Here is a 17,576-nt window from a genome sequence, read left to right as displayed (position 1 = left end):
ATTGCTTCAGAATACACTATTAAATGTCCCAGGTGTGCACCTCTGCAATTGCTAAAAGAGCGCATATGTTAATGCATGCCAAAAGAGAGGTGATGGTGGCATATAATTACATGTTGAAATAAAAGGCCTAAAGAATCTCAATTTGTCAATGAAAAATTAACAGGAGCAATTGGGTTTTGGAAGTTGCTAAGCAGGGAATGATACATCTGACAATAGACATCTCTTAGGCTGAAGAGAAGGCAGTATGAAGTCTGGTGTTTCAGTGCTGAATCTGATGTAGGTTGGACTGGATACAAGATTTTACACATAGAACAGTTGATCAGTAAGGTATGAAATATAAAGAGAAGGTGGATTATTTAAACTGTAGTCTTAATTAAGCCGTTAAGCTGTTAGCTTAATGCAGGTGATTATGTGGAAGTTTTTGGTCTCCTTTTGGATAAAAGATTAGATGAGAATCTCCATGGTCTTTTTTTGTACCTATCTTTCAATTACTGTCAGTCAAAATTCTTATTTTTAGCAGTGAGTTACAAAACATAAGTATGAATATGAACAAAAAGTTGGAGGTGGAAAAAGCTTGGAACTTGAAGATTTGAGCGTTTTATATTTTTAGCTATATAAATTCAAAAGCAGTGCATAACTTTGCTTAGCAGCAGGTATTTAACGGGCAAAAGGTTTGGAGTCTCCTTCCAAAGGACACTGAAGGTTGCAGCCAGCACTGGGCAGTCGAATTGTATTCGGCCTCTTCCAGGACTGGAGCTAGTCCTCAAGGAGGGGGGTGGGAAATAATGGTGTGTTTCTCTGCATGAAATCTTTGTTAATATACTGGGGTCTCTGCTGAGAAAGCTGTCCAGAAATACAGACTAGTTATGTAAGTGTTTTATATAGACTTTTTTCTGTTGGTGTATTTTTAATCGAGTACAGTGTATGTGGGTGTGTTTTTTACAAAAATACATGATCAAATAAGTATTTACATACTTTCCTTCTCTTAAGGGTTTTATACTTCAGTCCTCAAATAATAAAACTTGGCATTCTAGCTTTTTGCTCTACATGTACAGATGATGATGAAAACTTCCAAAAGCTAGGTTAAAGTAGAAGACAGTTACTTTTCTCTAGTTGGATTTTTGTCTTTGAGTACTAGGAGGTATCAAATGCTGATCCAGACAACAGGATACTGTTGTGGATTTTTTTTTTTAATTTGAGAGATAATTTTCTAATTTCTTCTTTGTACATTCTCTGTTCTAGATTTTCTAGAATTATGCACAAGCCTATTGTTGGATTAGTTGCTAAAAATAAATAGCATTTTTTACAGTTTTCCTTCTCAAAAGCTCTTGGCAACAATGGAGTGTATTTGACTTTGGGGGTGTGTGTGCCTGCATTTATTTATTTAGTCTAATAAGATCAGCAAGATTGTTAAACTTGAAAAATGTATCTTCCTATTTTGGCTCTGAGAGCCATGCCAAATCAACCCTCCATCCTTGGAAGCTGACAGTCGGCCCGATATGCAGAGCGAAGAGGCCAACTTTCTCTGTGTGGGATCTCATCTGGGAGATGAGGGGAACAGGGATCCAGGTTTAATGATGATCATGGGGTGCCACTAGCACATGTTACATTCAGGAGGAGAACTCTTGTTTTTTCCAGTTTTCATCCCTGTAATCAGGATCATAAAATCTATCAATTCTGACTTTTGGATGGGGAGAGTGTGTCATGGCATGGCTGTGACAAGAAAAAAACTTGTATGTTATTGCAGTGGACCTAAAGTTACAGACAGTTGTAAGATTCTTCATGCTTGGTTGACAGCTATTTGTGGACAGTACTTCCTTAACAAGTTCCAAACCATGGAAATGCTAGTATGAAAGATCATTGTGTGAAGTGTTTATTTGAGAGGATGTTGTTACTGGCTAAATGTTTGTTTAAAATAAACATAAACCTGACTATTTCCTGTTGAAGTGACTTATTTTTTCAGATACGCACCATAACAATGTTAAACATGAAAATCAATGCTTTTTACCTCACCAAATTGAAGCTTCAGTCCTGTCTAAAATGTTTGAGAGTAATTTGATTAAAGCTTGACTATTCAAACATTTATTATTAGGATGGTGGATCCTTGGATCAAGTACTGAAAAAGGCTGGAAGAATTCCAGAGCAGATACTGGGCAAAGTTAGCATTGCGGTAAGTGTGTTTGTAGCTCTTGAAGGCTGGGAGCGGGTACGTGTGTCTTTGTGTGGTAATGCCAGATCCAGGAAGCTGCCACTTCAGGACTGAAGGATGTGGGAGAGAGAAATATTACCGGATTAAGTACGTCACTTGCTTTTAAAAAAGTCAGTCTTTGTAACATGTCATTTGGTAGATCAGGGCATTGGAATGTGTAACACATTCTATTGTGTTTGCTTTGATTTTCTGCTTTTGTATCGGCTGATCCTTCTGGATAAGAACAGAATTAGCACTTCATTAAAATTTTAATTACATGGTTATCTCTTCATATCTATTGTGCAACAAACTCTGTATGCAAAACTTCCAGCAAGATGTTGCTTGACTATCTTTTTCTAGTCTGAGCTAGATGTACAGATTAAAACAACATACTGACTTGCAATGATTACATTTGGGGATTTCTGTCCTGTTGCATTCAGCTGGAATTCTTCTATAGACAAAGCATGCAATTACGTCTTCTGCTTCATAAATTAATTTTTTTATTTGTCTTTAGGTAATAAAAGGACTCACGTATCTGAGAGAAAAGCATAAAATAATGCACAGAGGTGAGATAAAATTTTACATTGTAACTTTTCTTGAATATAATTTTTATTCAAGTTACAATACATGCTTTTTCTGTGGTTGGTTCTTTATGGCTCAATATGGCTTTGGTTCAGAGGGTTTTTCTTGGGTGTAAGCAATGTCTGAATTTCTTACTATGACTATCATGTATCTTCAACTTCTGCTATCTTACTGTGGTTTATCTGGGATTATATATTTTTTTTTTTTTTTTGCCAGTTTGCTTGCTGGCAGAGTGACTTGGCTGGTTTGGCAGCATGCACTAGAGCTGGCAATCTTAACTTGAGACCAGAAAGAGGTACTTCCTCTGCAGTCAGGATAGGAATATGTTGAAGGACCAGAGTGATTCAGTCTCTATTTCCCTTAATTACCAAATAAGCCTTCCTGCGTTTTCTGGGAAGAGAAGAATGTTTTTTCCACACAAAAAAGTACATGGTAAACTTCTAGGTAAACACAGACAGGTGCAGAAACAGGCTGCAGTCGTGGACAATAGTATGCACTGGAGAAGCTCTCAAACATTTCTACCTGCAGCAATGGCACTAGGTCCAAGTTAACTATTGCCGAGTGTAGCTGCAGGGAGGGCATACTCTGTGTAGTACAGTTGTGGGTATCTTTCTTAAAGAGCACTTGAAATGAGGCAACATGTATGGAGGTAAGCTCTTCATGTAGCTTCCATTCCTGTACTGAGTTGAGACAGAGAAGCCAAAGGCAGTTAAGATACCTATAGATGGGGTTTTGTAGTGGCATAATTAACTCTTCACGAAGAAAAGTATATTTAAAAAGCATTGTCCCACTGTATCTATTTCTTCATCACAACTGCTAGTTTTTTGGTAGTACAGATCTAATAAGGATGGCAACAACAATCTTTGGAAATATTCAAAGTTAAAACCTCTGGCCTAAAATGAATTTGTCAGTTCAACACTTACTATTGCCATTAAAACTTTTAAAAGAAAGTCAGTCTTTCTACCAGCTGTCTTACATTGACATGCTATTTATAGACATCTGTCATGCAGAATTGTATCTCTTTTTATACTTAAATGATTTTAAAAACATGCTGAAGCTATGTAAAATGAGTGTTGCTGCTATACTCCTGCAGTCTTTAGTTAGTTTACCGTAAAATAAATGCACTACCTTATTTTCAGCGTAGTCATCCTTTTTAAAATCCAGCTTTCATTAATTTGTTGCATGTTCCATCAAACAAAGATGACACTTGATATGGTAAAGTAATAAGTTATATTATTCCTGACATGAGTGTAAGTTGAAGGCTGGAGATGGAGAGTTTCATGGTTTCTGTTTGAATGGCACTATTCATTGCGGTGATCGTGCAATGTGTATAAACCATGCCAACTGTTCGGTGAGTTTTGTACCATATGAGATCAATCTTCATATGATAAAAATATCTTCATCAGACACTAATATGTGTCTGAGTTTACATCTGTTGGGCAGACCAAAAAGAGTAATTGGCAATCCTAGCTTATACAATCTGTTGTAGGATCACCTTAGACTGAAGTAGACTGTATTTATTACATGTTTCTGTCCTGTTTTATTTTTTTTAAACCATCAAATATAGCTCTTTTCCAGAGAAAGGAGGCTGGAGTAGGCTGTGAAGATATCTGGTGGTAGTTGTGAAGTCATTTGTCTTTGCATAAAGGAGACTCTTAGGAAAGGAGGTAATATTGGTTTAGGGCGTACTGGAAGAGTTACTGTTGTATTCTGTAGTTCTCAATTCAGCCATAGCAGTGGTTTGTTCCCATGTTGGTCACTTGGCATTTTTGCGTTGTTATTCAGCTGGCTGCTGAGACAGCAAATTTTTTTCCAGTTCTACAGCGTGTAAATCTGATAAATCCAAAATAAAGTTCTCCTGATCTTGTTTAGGTGCAGCTTAACTCACAGTATTTGCAGCATCAGAGATTATACTTTAACTGCATGGACCAACAAAGGTTCCTCTTCTATGTTGCTTCCAATGTTACTGGATTGAAAGTGTCCTGCAGCGTGTAGTTTCATGTAAAAGTTGTGATTCTCATTTTTTCAGCTCAGCTTTCATGCTGTATGCTCTGACAACATCAGGAATACGTGACTTTTATACTTTTTGCAGAAGCTGACATTGAAATATGTGTTGTCTGATAAAGTGGGAGCTAAAATGATGTTTTGGAAATTGGTCATGGCTGGTGCTAGCAGCTAAAAGGAAAACCAGTCAGAACAACATTTATGTCTCTTGACACATGGAGCCAAATTTGCTGGCTTCTGTGTTACAGGCTGCCCTTTGTGTGTTATTCATAGACCTCCCATATGTAGGCTGGACCTCATGTGTAAGCTGTCACACTAGACTGTTGCAACTTATGTTTGAGGAGGGCAGTGATTCAGCTTCTAGCACATCAGATTTGAGCGAGATGCTCTCCTGCTGTGTGCAGCTCTCTCCTGGAGGTTGGCTGATGCTCAGCTGTTTACTGGCTGTACTGTTGTGTGGTACTCATGATTAAGGACGGATTGGCAAGTGGAAAAAATGTAATACATGAAAAGTATGTAGAGTGAAATGGTGCCAGTAGGGTTTAGCATTGTCAGAACATGCTTAGATAATGCATGCCTGCACGTTAAATGTGGTTTCAAAATACAAGAATACCATTGTAGATACCAAATAACAGAGAAGTCAGTGTATATTAGATGCTTGGCCTTTTTGTAATAAAAAAGAAAAAAAGCTTCCTATGCTATAATTTTACTTAGGCTTTTTTTAAATTTCTGATGTGTTAAGAGCTCTTGAAGTCAGGTGGCCTTGGGTTAAGGATGCTGCCTAGTGAAGCCAAAATGGAGCCAGGTCTGTAGTACAAGAACAGCAATATGTTACACTAGGAAAACCCTTGTAGTGTAAGTGAAGCTTTTTTTGGCAAAGTCAACGCTTTTCCAGACTGTCTCTTTCTTGAATCCCAGCTGAAATAAATAGTACTAGTACAAGCACATTTGTCCTGGTATAACCGGGTCAGCGTCACTGTGGTGACACAGCTATAATAATCAGATTTCTGTGGTTTACTTTCTTTAGCCCCTATAGTTTGCCCTCGGTGATTATCTAGCACTGCACTGACATAGTGTGACCAACATCTAACATGTACTCTTTGTTCCCCCTCATCCTGTTGCTGGGGAAAAATGTGTGCAGTTGGTGAGCTTGGTTTAATAAAGGTTTTTTGGGGTTGTGTTGTGTTGAGTGTGGGAGACTTAAAAACGAATTATGTCCTCACTAAACATAAGTGCATAGCAACATAAGGCCAAAAAAATTTCTCGGGTGTAAAGAGAGCAAGGCTCGTGGTAACTCATTTTCAGGGAGGAATTTATTCCATTACTATATTTTGTTACTTGTGTGTGATATGGCAATACCAGCAAGCTTGTAATACTGACCTGGCCTTTGAGATTACCAGGAAAAGTAGAAGTATGGTGCTGTAAAACATCTTCTAACAGTAAGATGCAAAATGTTGAGTTTATATGCTTTTATTTAAAAAAGGAACTGTTTAGCATGAAAACAGCTGTGTTGCCTACCCAGTAAATAAACACACCATTCTCAATATTTTTGGTTGGGGATTATTTTTTTTTGATGCAATGTAATGCTACAAAATATAAGACTTGCGCAGGGGCAGGAATCTGTGTATGGGATCCCTACTTTGAAACACATAGGTACCCATCTTGGTTTTTGGTTCCTGGACTAGTCTCACCCATTAATGTAGATTTTAACTGAAGTGTTCGTGTCGCTGCTTTTTTTGCACTGTATATAAACCTGGGGAAGAAAAATCAGTTTAAATCAAGTTGTCAGGAGCTTCAGGTAATGCTTTGTTTCTCTAGCTCTTAGTGTTGCAATGAACTGTTCAATAGGCTAAGTGCACGCAGAGCAGTTTAAGACAACCTAATTTTCTTAGGCTATGCAACTTCATCAAAGTACTATTTTTTAAGATCAGAGATTGAGTATCCTCTTTGAATAGAGAGTTGTGAAGTTCTGTATGTTGGTGTAGTTGATGTCATTACTTGTCATTGGACAGCTCAAGGAAGGAGTCATTAGGGCTTTTTAAGGAAGGAATGGAAAATACGGTGGTTTTACAGACCATTAGCTCATCTGGACCGCCACGCTTTGTTTTGGTCCTCCCAGAAAAGACATGATAGAAATTGCAAAACTTCTGGAAAACAAACTGGTGGGATACAAAGCAAGCATAGAAAAGGAAGGGGCAAGGAGCATGACTGTGGTAGATATTTTTACATATTCTGTGAAAGATATTTGTATCGGGGAAAGTCATTGAAAATGCTGCTACTTTGGTCCTATTTACCTTTGTGGTTAATACCAGAAGGCACTAAATAAGGAAAGAAATGTCCTGTAACTAATTATAAAGTATAGTCCTGCAAGTTAAGACACAAACTTTTTTGCTGTATTTTGTCTCTGGTTGAATAAAACTCCTCAAAGTTAATCAGAACATGATTTTAGTTGGTTTCGTGCACAGTCTGGAGTGGGATTTCCTCTGGAAATCCTAGTCTCGCACAGGAAGCGCTTTGTAAGGTTTCTGAATTCCAGCTGCAGCCTGCAACTCCAGGGCAGGAGGTACCCTGCAGCAGGGATGCTGTCAGTGGTCTGTTCTAGTGTGTTAATTCCTGGAGTATTCTTAGGAGATCCTGGTTTAGGGGAATTGAAATTGGTTGGAAGATTCCGATAATGTGCTGCAAGACAAATATGTTCTCAAGTGTCTGGCTAGCCAGTAACTTTTGTACAAAAAGAAATTCTTCCTGATGGTGTTACGATGAAGTCCAGGGCCACCTTTCTTTCAGAATGAGCTAGGTTTGTGCCTGTGGGGGCGAGCAGGGCTCAGCAGAGGAGGCGTGCCTCTTACAGAGATTACAGGGCATCCTGTAAATCCTGGGAACTTCTTTGTATTAATTAGCTCCCTTTTTAGGGTCATGTATCCATCCCTCTGGACCGGCTAAGGACTTCTCTAGAATTACACTGCTCGTGTTTCTGGGTTGTCTGGGATGATACATGAAATGTCCTTTCACTTTACTTAACACTTAAATACTTACCTGGCACACTTGGTTTTCCTTTCTAGATTTGTCAGTTTCTTGCAAGTTACAGCATACGTTTTGAAGGATGCCTTGGCATCCCTATTCCATTTGGTAATAAAAATCCCTGGTTTCCAGAGGAACTGCTTAAGTGCTCAGACACTCTGGAGTTGCATAATGTGCTACATTTAGAGGTGTGGAAAGACAGCAGCCTTCTAAACATCACGCTCTGATTGCAGTGGGCACCTTGAGAGGAAACTGAAAATGGAGAGGGAAAGGCAAGTTTATATAAAACTCCAGTAAGGAGTCATGATTTGCTGTGCTATTGTAAGAAAGGTACAGTGTGGGATTATCAGCTGTAGAAACACTGAAGGTAAAAGTTAAATCTTCAAAAGACCAGGTGGATTCTAGAGTACATAAGATGCTTATAAAGAGAAATGTCGTTTGGTTCACTGACAGTGGAATGCTAACCTTATTTTTTTGCCATTTAATTGTGAACTTGAAGTATTCATGAGCTGTAGAGATAAGCAAAGATTTATGTCTTTGTTCTCAGTTGAGAACTAGTAGATGTGCATAGATAAGCAGTACAAATCTAGAGGCCGTATCTAATAATTTGTTCAGGCTGTGCAGTGCTTCCAGTGTGTTTTGCAAACCTCATTCTTTCCACCTTGCTTTTACACAGAACTTCAGGCGCAGGTTCCTGTGTAGCTGGGAATCTCTAATCCCTGCTGACTGCTTCACTGCACCATCTGCTTGTTTTCTGGTTTTGGCTTCCCCCCACACACACCCCCCCAGCCCCCGCTAAGATTTTAAACTGGGAAATCAAACTTCTGGACTGGATTCTTCCTTTTTGTTGTGAACTGTACTTGTCATGAAGTCTCTACAAGTAGTCAAAACTTGCAGAAGGTTCAGCTGCATGCTCAGAAGGCCTCCAAAACATCCCTTCACTGAGGACCTATTTTGAGTTAACCAGTACGTAACGTTCTGTTTCCTGCCTAGTAAACAGCTCCACAGACTGCCCAGTACCTCTGCTGCTCGCACAGGAGGGAAGTCTGTTGAGCAGAGCAGTGTTTGTAAGCCAGTTACTTTCCTAGGGATGGGCAGTTAAGGGTATGTGTAAAATATGTGCCCATATTCTTACCCCTCCGTGAGATTCCGCTTGCAAAAGCAGCTAGGATTTTCTTTGTGGTAGAAGATGTACGCAGGCATGAATTCTTCAGCGTTAAGGGCCAGGGAGTCGTTTGTGTTAGATCACTGTGTGGATTTTCTGTGGGCTGATGATTGCTCCAAGCGAAGTGGACAAGCTGTAGACTCGAAGACCTTGTATATGAACAGATAATCACGAAAAACCCCTGTTTCCAGTGTGCCTGGGCAGTTTCAGTTACCTAGAGAGGTGATGTCAGGAACCAGAAAATGCAGCTGCAGTTTCTCAAAGTAGGTAACTTCAGTCCAGCTTTGTTTTGTTCTTTAAAAGGGGGCTGGGGGAGGAACAGCTGAAATACAGTTTTGTCTTTGTTTCCAATCTCCACGGATCTTGTTCAGTGAGGCATAGCTTTCTGCATGGAGATCTTTTTCCAGTGATGAGGAGTCACATTAGTATCATCTTTCCAGGGACATCCTGTTGACATCACAAACTAAGGTCAGCTCCTCAGCTGCTGAAATGAAGTATTAAAAACTAAAAAGCAAATGAAAATACGCTACAGGCTACAGACTTCTGGCTCTGCTCTCAAACAGCAGAGTCTAAAGTGAAATTCTAATAGGCTGAACTGACCTTTCTTCAAAACCGATTTATAGTATCCTTTTTTCTGTAGCATTAATTTGCAAATGTGAGCTGTTGATTAATTATCTCAATAATGCATTGGTAATGACCAGCTAAGCCACAAGCTGTATTTAAAAGAACCCCAAACTTCTTCCAGCTATAAAAGAAATACTAAACAACTGTTCTCTGTACCTTTGCATTCACAAAGAGCTGTTATTAGTTGCTTAGCTACCAGTGACCCTTCTTAAATTTCCATTTAGAAAAAGTGATGAATTCAAAATCATGAGGGGGTTCTATCACAGGTAAAAATCTCTAAGTATATTAACTGCAGAATTTCAATAATAAGATGATTATTTTTTCAGAGCTTTAAACAACAACAAACAAACAAAACCAAGATCACTCACTGCCCCCACCCCCCAAAAAAACTCTCAAACCCCAACAACCCCAAAAAAACGCAAACAAGCAAAACCCAGGACAGCAAGAACACACACTCAATGTTTTGCTAAAGGATGATTTATGCTTTGTATATATATATGAAGACTAAGTTAGGGCTGATTATGTGGCTGCTGTAGTTCATTGACCTTTTAAAAATAAATGTGTAGGGCCTCTTTACTGATCATTTCTAGGCAAAAGAACATCATTAAAGAGGAGTTATGCTGACATACGCTTTCAGATTTATCTCAAATGTTAGTCACTGCAAAGAGGGTGTAGATGCCCAAGCCATAATATTTGAAAGCCAAGAAACAGGATGAAATCAAAACTTAAAACTAACAGGCTTTTTGCACTTTTAACTTAATAAATTTATTTTTATTTATCTGTAGTTAAATAGAGAGCCTGTGAAATGGACCTGGGTAGGGAACCAAATCTCTTCTCTGAGTATTCCCAGAGAAGGGATAGAATTGTGCCGTAGTTAGAAGGGAAACAAAGGGAGACACATGGTAATTCTCACCTTTCATGTTACTTTCATTGTCAAACTTCCCATTTTTTCTATTATAAATATATATCATCCATTCATTTTTTTCCAGATGTTAAACCATCTAACATTTTGGTAAACTCTAGAGGTGAAATCAAGCTTTGTGATTTTGGTGTCAGTGGACAACTGATAGATTCTATGGCAAACTCGTTTGTTGGCACACGCTCCTACATGTCTGTAAGTACAGATTTTATAGCTTTGAGTTTACTATACATTATGGTAGAGTTATCACATTTCCAGTAATCAAACAAGAAACCAACTATTGCCGTTACTACTGCTGTCATAGTCAAGTGCTTCCGGCATTCCAGGAATATTCCAGTGTCATATCAGATTGTGCGTGGGGGTAAGGAACCGTTGAAAGAAAAGACAAGCAACGTGTGGAATATTTTATAACATTACGAGAGAGATGCAGTTGTGTCTACACTGCAGAATCAAATCGGTTAATGCATTTGGGGTTTGTGTACATGTGTCTGCAAAAAAGCCAAGTATTTTTAGCTTGCTTTCCTTGTGAAGTGTGGTTCTCCTTCCACTTCAGCATTTTGCTGCAGTCACTTACGTAGGCAAGCTGCTGCCTCACTAGCGATCCTGTTGTGTCTCTCCCTGGGATCCAACACAGCTGCAGCAAGAAGAGAAAGCATGGGAGTGGCTAGTGTGGACAAGGCCACAGCAGCTAATCTGAGACTGTTTACAGGGTGTTCTTTATTCCTGTATAGGAGGAATACCTTGAAACTTGCTCCTCAGGTGAACTACGCATTATGTGAAAGTCAGAGTTAATGGAATAACAGGTCTCTTATTCTAAACTGCACGCCTTGTTCAGCATACAGCCAATTAACTTGTGCAATCAGAGTGTTCAGAGGTTCTGCTCTGATTGAAACCGTGTGGGCTTAAACTTTAAAGGAGAAAAGCATAATAATGCTGCTTCTGCTCAGCATGGGGCCTACATTTCAACATCTCTTCTTTTTGTCATTTAATATTGGTGAGATACTTGAAGTAAAACTGTGGCTTATGTTCCCACATACATCTAGGGGCTGCTGTTATTTAGCAAAAAAATCACAGCTCCATCTCTTTTAGGCCCTTGACATCCAGCTGGCTTTCCCTTTTTCTTCTAGTAGAAGGAATGAGAGCAAAGTGCTTTCTACCTTCCATTTTCAATTCATTGTTTTTACAGACTGAGATTTAGTTTTGCTCTCTGTCATCATATGTCACAGACCAAGCCACGATGGAGACTTTATTCTTTTTGATAGTGTCTCAAATACCTGTTCTTGTAGTATGTCCCTTAGCATTTTTTTTCAAATAACAGCTATAGGATTGTTACGTGCCGAACAACATCCTGTGCTACCATCTGAAGGTGTGTACAATCAACATTTAACTTGAACGTGTTTTCTAGATTTAAAATATTTTTGTGTAACTAGTACTCTGTGTGTGTGTTCTGCTTTTTCTCATCCACTCACTTCTTCCTTTACACTTATATTTATGAAAATGTATTGTGTGTCTTTGGTTTTGGGTATCTTTATCCATTGTTCAGCAATTGTGTAGTTTATCCAGATGGCTTTGGAACTAGTTGAGGTGGGACACTGAAGAAAGCTCAAATATAATCTCGGTAATTGTTAAAAAATTAATGTAACAACACTATCACCCATTATGGCAGAGGGAAGAGGCTTTACAGTAATGCTGTATTCTTACGTTCTGCAAGTTTCAAATTACATACATGTACACATATAGTTTGGCAAGAATCTCCATCATTTTGGTAAAATATGAGCTTGATCTTTTAAAAGAGAACAGAAAAGCAAAGTTAGTGTTTTCTTTGAGAAGCCTTAGAACAGATTCAAGGATGATGTAGATTGATGTATTAAAAAATGTATTGCAGAAACCATTCAGTACTCAGTGTAGGACTGATAAAGCAAGAGCAAAAACTAAGCCAAAGGAGTTAGTTAAGGACTAATCTTATGTGTTATATTTTAGGCAGAAACAGAAAATGGTTGTGTTGACCAAAACTGAGTATCTGTGGAACAATGTGATTGGAATATCCACATATGGTTTTAATCATGATTCAGCTGACCAAAAAAAACCCAAACCCATACCTGAATATCTTTCCAGTGTTCAAGTCTCCTAAAGAGGATACAGAATATACTTCTAGCTGTCTCTTACCTGCATAAGTTTTAGTGATACTTACATCAGCATGTGCTTATTATCTATCTAGAATTTGTTTGTTCCTTTTCAGTTTTGGTTTTTTTTCTGAGAAAAAAATTTAAGCCTGTTGCCTTTTTGTTTGTCAGGCCAGAATGTGCAAGCGATTAAGCTGGCAGAACACATGTTTATCTTCCTATCTGGTACATATATTTTTCAATAATTATACCTCCAGGAAAGGTCTGTGCCCTACATAATGCTTTATCATTCAATTTGTATGTTATGTTTCATTATTATTTTGCTGGATTATAGAGCTCAACAGTTTGTTTAGAAATTACTTGTTTATGGATCTAAAATGGCAGTATGCATGCATATAATAGTCCTTGCATCGATGCATTTCTGCTATAGGGAGCTATGCGAACGGTATTGGCTGGAAAGTGTCACAAACCACAAGATTATTACTAGAGTACTGGGTCACTTTTAGACCCATATAAAATCAATAAAGTTACTTTCCCTCTCCTTCCCACAGCAGAAAACCAAGAACAGCTTCTCAGAGAAACCAGGTGAATCTTTAGTTGCCCATACTAGTTTTGCTTTTTTGCTTTTTAATTATCCCATCATTAATAGTTGTAACATTTAGATATTATGCTAAAGAAATAAAACATCAACATAATAGCATCAGTTTTAAAAAGTCTCAAAGTAATTTGCAGTGGTGGTATGCAGTGTTTGTGGAACTTTTGGAACTCCAGATGATATATTTTAAAGAAAAAGATCAATAAGTCACTGGAATGTTACGCTAACAATTTGGGGTTTCATCCTTCATTTTATCTAGGCTGTTGCCGAATGCAGTCTTTTGCTTTCTTGTTACAATACTGTCTCTCCTCCCATTTGTTTTATATTATTATTTTGTAGCCGGAAAGACTACAGGGAACTCATTATTCAGTGCAATCGGATATATGGAGTATGGGGTTGTCACTGGTAGAAATGGCTATTGGCAGATACCCGATTCCTCCTCCTGACTCGAAGGAGCTTGAGTTAATGTTTGGCTGCCCAGTGGAGGGAGATTCTCCAGTCACAGAGACCTCGCCCAGGCAAAGAACTCCTGGTCGACCAGTGAGCTGTAAGTTACAACAACTCTTTTCCAGTACCCTCCTTTGTCAGGTTAAAGGTCTTCCTTACCCAGTACTGGTCTGCAGTGTGGCTTTAAACTTTAAAAAAGAAAAAAATCAGGATTGTATTGGGCACCTGGCTCAGTCTCACTATGAGGAGGTACCTGACGGTCAAGAACCAGAGATCCTTTAGTTAATAACTGAGTGTTCGCGAGCACCATTAAGATCCCAGTCTATTGTAATGGTTCATGTCTCTTAAGATGCAGTGCTGATCAAAGTACAGTAGGATGATTCCTAGTGAAGGTTATGGTTTGGATCAGACCTGGAAACGATGTCGTCTTGCATTAAAGTCTTTCCCTGTTGCTGTTCCTTTTTTCCCCTGTAAATTTACTGGATGCCATGTAGGAATAGAGTGAGTATCTGACTTAGCTTCCTAAAACACCCCTACCATGGAAGGAGAGTAACGCTGTATTTTTTCACTTCTACAATTTCTTCTTAGCCTATGGACCAGACAGCAGACCCCCAATGGCAATCTTTGAACTTCTTGATTACATCGTCAATGAGGTAATTGGCGATTTGCACTTGTACTAATACAATTGTATATTTTTAAGTATCCCAGAATTGAGGGGCTATGGGGTTAGTGTTAGGATAAGCCAGGTCTTCTGCTCTTTTTATTGCTGCAGTGTGAGAGAGACATCCTTGTTATTTGTGTTGGCTTGATTTTAAATTACATCCAGGAAAAATCTAGTTCATTGTTCTGCGTCAGTTAAGTAGGTTTATATGCATTTGTCCAGCCTGCATCATGCAACCTGTTAGGCAACTCAATAGCAAACAGTATGGTCAAGCATATACAAAACTTTTTTTTTAACTTGTTTTAGTCTTATGAACAGCCTAAGTGATAATACTGTATTTTTCAAATAGTTAAGCTGCAAGGCTAGTTAACAAAGACTATCAATTCTAAAATACCAGTCTGTTTCCAGTATTTTCACAAGTGCTACTGAAATTGATGTGACTTCCCTGCTTCTGTCCTTTGCGGGGTCAGGGGGAAGCATGCTTATGTTAGCTGTGGTTTGTAACAGCTGGATAACATTGTTCCAGGTGAATGAATTATAAAGTCTGATGCACCTAGTTAAAAAGCACAGTTGGTGTGCAGGTCACTGCAAATAATGTTGCTTATGCTACTGTACATGTACTGATAAATTGCTTCATTTCCTTGCACAATTCTCCTCTCACATTACAAACCTGTTTTGATATATATTTAATAGAGTTAGCATTGGATTACTTAAAATATTATGGTCCCGTGTTTGGAGCGTCCCTGGGGGGGGGCAGTTTAAGATGAAAAGCTGTGATAGTTGAGAATTTGGCACGATTATCTTCTGTAGCCTTTACTGTAGGGCAAGCAATATTCAGCATGAACTGCTGCATCCAACAAAGCCTGTACCGCAGGGGTAACGGAAAGCAGGCCACATCTCAACTCTGTACATACAAGTAACCGGTGTGTAAGTGCTTGCAGGACCCATGGTGTAAGCATGAAAAGTTAACTCTTGACCATATAGCAAATGTCATGGAGCAGAAGACAGTAATACACAGTTCTACACAGTATCTTTCCTGTCTTCATCAGAATTATTTTTCAATTCAGAACCTGAACAAACTCATTCCCTGGGACAGCATATTTAGATCAAAAGGATTATGAAGCTAATGATGTGCAGGGCATCTTCCCGATCCCAAACCTGAGATTAGTAGCAAAGAGAATAACAGTGCTAATCACTGCCAGCTGCTCTGAGCCTTCTTTAATGACAGCTCAAGGCTGTTAACCCTGTTCAGGTGTGTTTATGGAAAAAAACCCCACCACATACAAAACCCAACAAAAACGGTAGAAACTAGCTCTGGTCTGATTTGTTACTGAAACACCTAAACTCCACCAGCTGTGAGACTAATAACCCAAATTAGTCAGTAATAAACTCAGCATCTTTACTTTTATAAATCCTGTGACAGCATGTCCTTTATTCGTAAGTATGGAGGCTGAAGCCTGCCTGACTTCTGTTTCAGAGCTCAGCTTTAAAAGGCGGCCTGGGTAGCGTAGGGCTTCGCAGCTTTACCCAGATGTAGGACATATTATTGGTAGATCTCTGGGTAGGTTGTGCATCATCATGTATTAGTTATGCTGAATGACTGCTGTGTTTTGTGTTTTTTTTTTTTTTTAATTTTAGCCACCTCCAAAACTGCCCAATGGTGTGTTTGGCTCTGAATTTCAAGATTTTGTTAACAAATGGTGAGTATTTTCTCTATGGCTAAGTTGTGAAGGGCACATTTGGGATCAGCCCTGCTGCATTACTTTATCAATATCAATCAGTGGGAGTCCCTGCTTGTAGGCCATGGCAAATGGAAAGTCATTTCAATTAGCATAATCCTCTTTCTGTGACTGTTGATGTGACTAAAGCTCATTTTACAGGCACCAGCTTGACAGCATATACATCCAAAGAGAATCCCAAAGCTGAGAGATGTTCCGCTTTTTTTAAGATGCAATGTCTGCTTCTGTGCAATTTGGAGTACTTCCTCAGTATTGAAGGCCCCGTAGTACTTGGGGACCCTGATCATACAGCACATTTCTAAAGCAGAATCCTTACTTCTAAGGTTAACCTTTGCAGCGACTGTCCCATATGATGCAGAAGTCTTACAGGATCCAGATGTGTGTTCTTTCCCAGTCCTTCCCTGAACTAACATCTTTATCACAGCAGTCGTTCTCCCATCTGTGTACTTTTCCAGTTGTACTTCAGTGGTACCAGCACTGAACCAGTTTATCCAGTGCTGAGGGAGGCAGTTCATTGCAGTTTGAAATGTTAGTTTATATATTAAAAGCTATGTATGTGTATTTACTGTTTCCAAAAGGAATAACAGTTACACAATATCTGTGCTTGATACTGAGCTTGAGAAGACTTGAGTAAAAGAAACTTGAGGAGTAAAGTAGTTCATATGGTTGAGTTTTTGTTTAAATAGGAATTGGATCTCTGCAGTTTGTTGTAGACCTTCCTTCCTGCCCCACCGACCAGTACTGGACAACTCAGGATTTCATACCTCTAGCCATACCTGTGAAACCTACAGGGGGGGACTGCGTACAGACCCCAATCCGTGTGTGCGAGGCACTACGTTACCTGCTGCTTTTATCTAGAGTGGTAGCTGCTTCAGGACAGGGCAGTACACCAGCATGAGACAACTTTGAAAGATAATAGCGTGTAACTTGTGTAACACTTTCTGTTTTCCCAGTTTAATTAAAAATCCTGCTGAGAGAGCTGATTTGAAGCAGCTGATGGTAAGTGAAAGCTCATAACTTGAACTAAGAGCACTCTTGCATGCAGGGTGGGTTCCTCAGCTGACCTGAGATCAGGATCGGAGCATATGGCCTGGTGTCATTTGTGGTCATTGACACAAGCAGCTCAAAGCGTTTGAGGAGGGGCTGCAGGCTTCCACACACTCCTAGAACAGGGGCTGTCAAGGAGATGAAAAGTGGTGGGTTGGAGTCTGCCATTTGGTAATTACAGTGAGTATATGACCTAATGCTGTTAAATTAATTAGCAAAATAATTCTTTCTTGAGTTTATTAGCCAATAATAAAGTATATAGATTACTACTTCTAGGAGGATGGAAGAAGAAAATTCGCCATACCTTATGGACTAGTTAAATACATTTTTATTATCCATTGTGAAATGCTATTTGCCTTTTTCTCATCAGCTTTGTCTTGCAAAATCTTTAGAACTACTAGACACAAACAAATCCTGCATCTTTTCTGCATGAAATGACCTTATCTGTTTCAGTGGATCTT

General features: G+C 39.0%; 1 protein-coding gene across 2 annotated transcripts in view; it reads left to right on the top strand.

The window, feature by feature from the left end:
* The window catches only part of MAP2K1 (mitogen-activated protein kinase kinase 1), a 40,104-nt gene that overhangs the window by 21,152 nt on the left and 1,376 nt on the right, over positions 1-17,576 (top strand). The window contains exons 4-10 of one of the 2 annotated variants that reach the window (XR_005105399.1): positions 2,093-2,170; positions 2,703-2,754; positions 10,574-10,698; positions 13,561-13,768; positions 14,257-14,321; positions 15,968-16,029; positions 17,114-17,295. Coding sequence is in view for 1 of the 2 variants with exons in the window: in XM_037395226.1 (XP_037251123.1) it covers positions 2,093-2,170; positions 2,703-2,754; positions 10,574-10,698; positions 13,561-13,768; positions 14,257-14,321; positions 15,968-16,029; positions 17,022-17,067 (636 nt within the window). In the remaining variant the exon portion in view is untranslated. Of the gene's footprint in view, positions 1-2,092; positions 2,171-2,702; positions 2,755-10,573; positions 10,699-13,560; positions 13,769-14,256; positions 14,322-15,967; positions 16,030-17,021; positions 17,068-17,113; positions 17,296-17,576 lie in introns of both variants that reach the window. The other variant, XM_037395226.1, reaches the window with a different exon arrangement.

This window comes from Falco rusticolus, chromosome 7 (assembly GCF_015220075.1).
Source record: "Falco rusticolus isolate bFalRus1 chromosome 7, bFalRus1.pri, whole genome shotgun sequence".
In the NCBI taxonomy this organism is placed as follows: Eukaryota; Metazoa; Chordata; class Aves; order Falconiformes; family Falconidae; genus Falco; species Falco rusticolus.
Note: the sequence above shows the minus strand (reverse complement) of the source record. Positions and strands in the feature narration are given on the sequence as shown.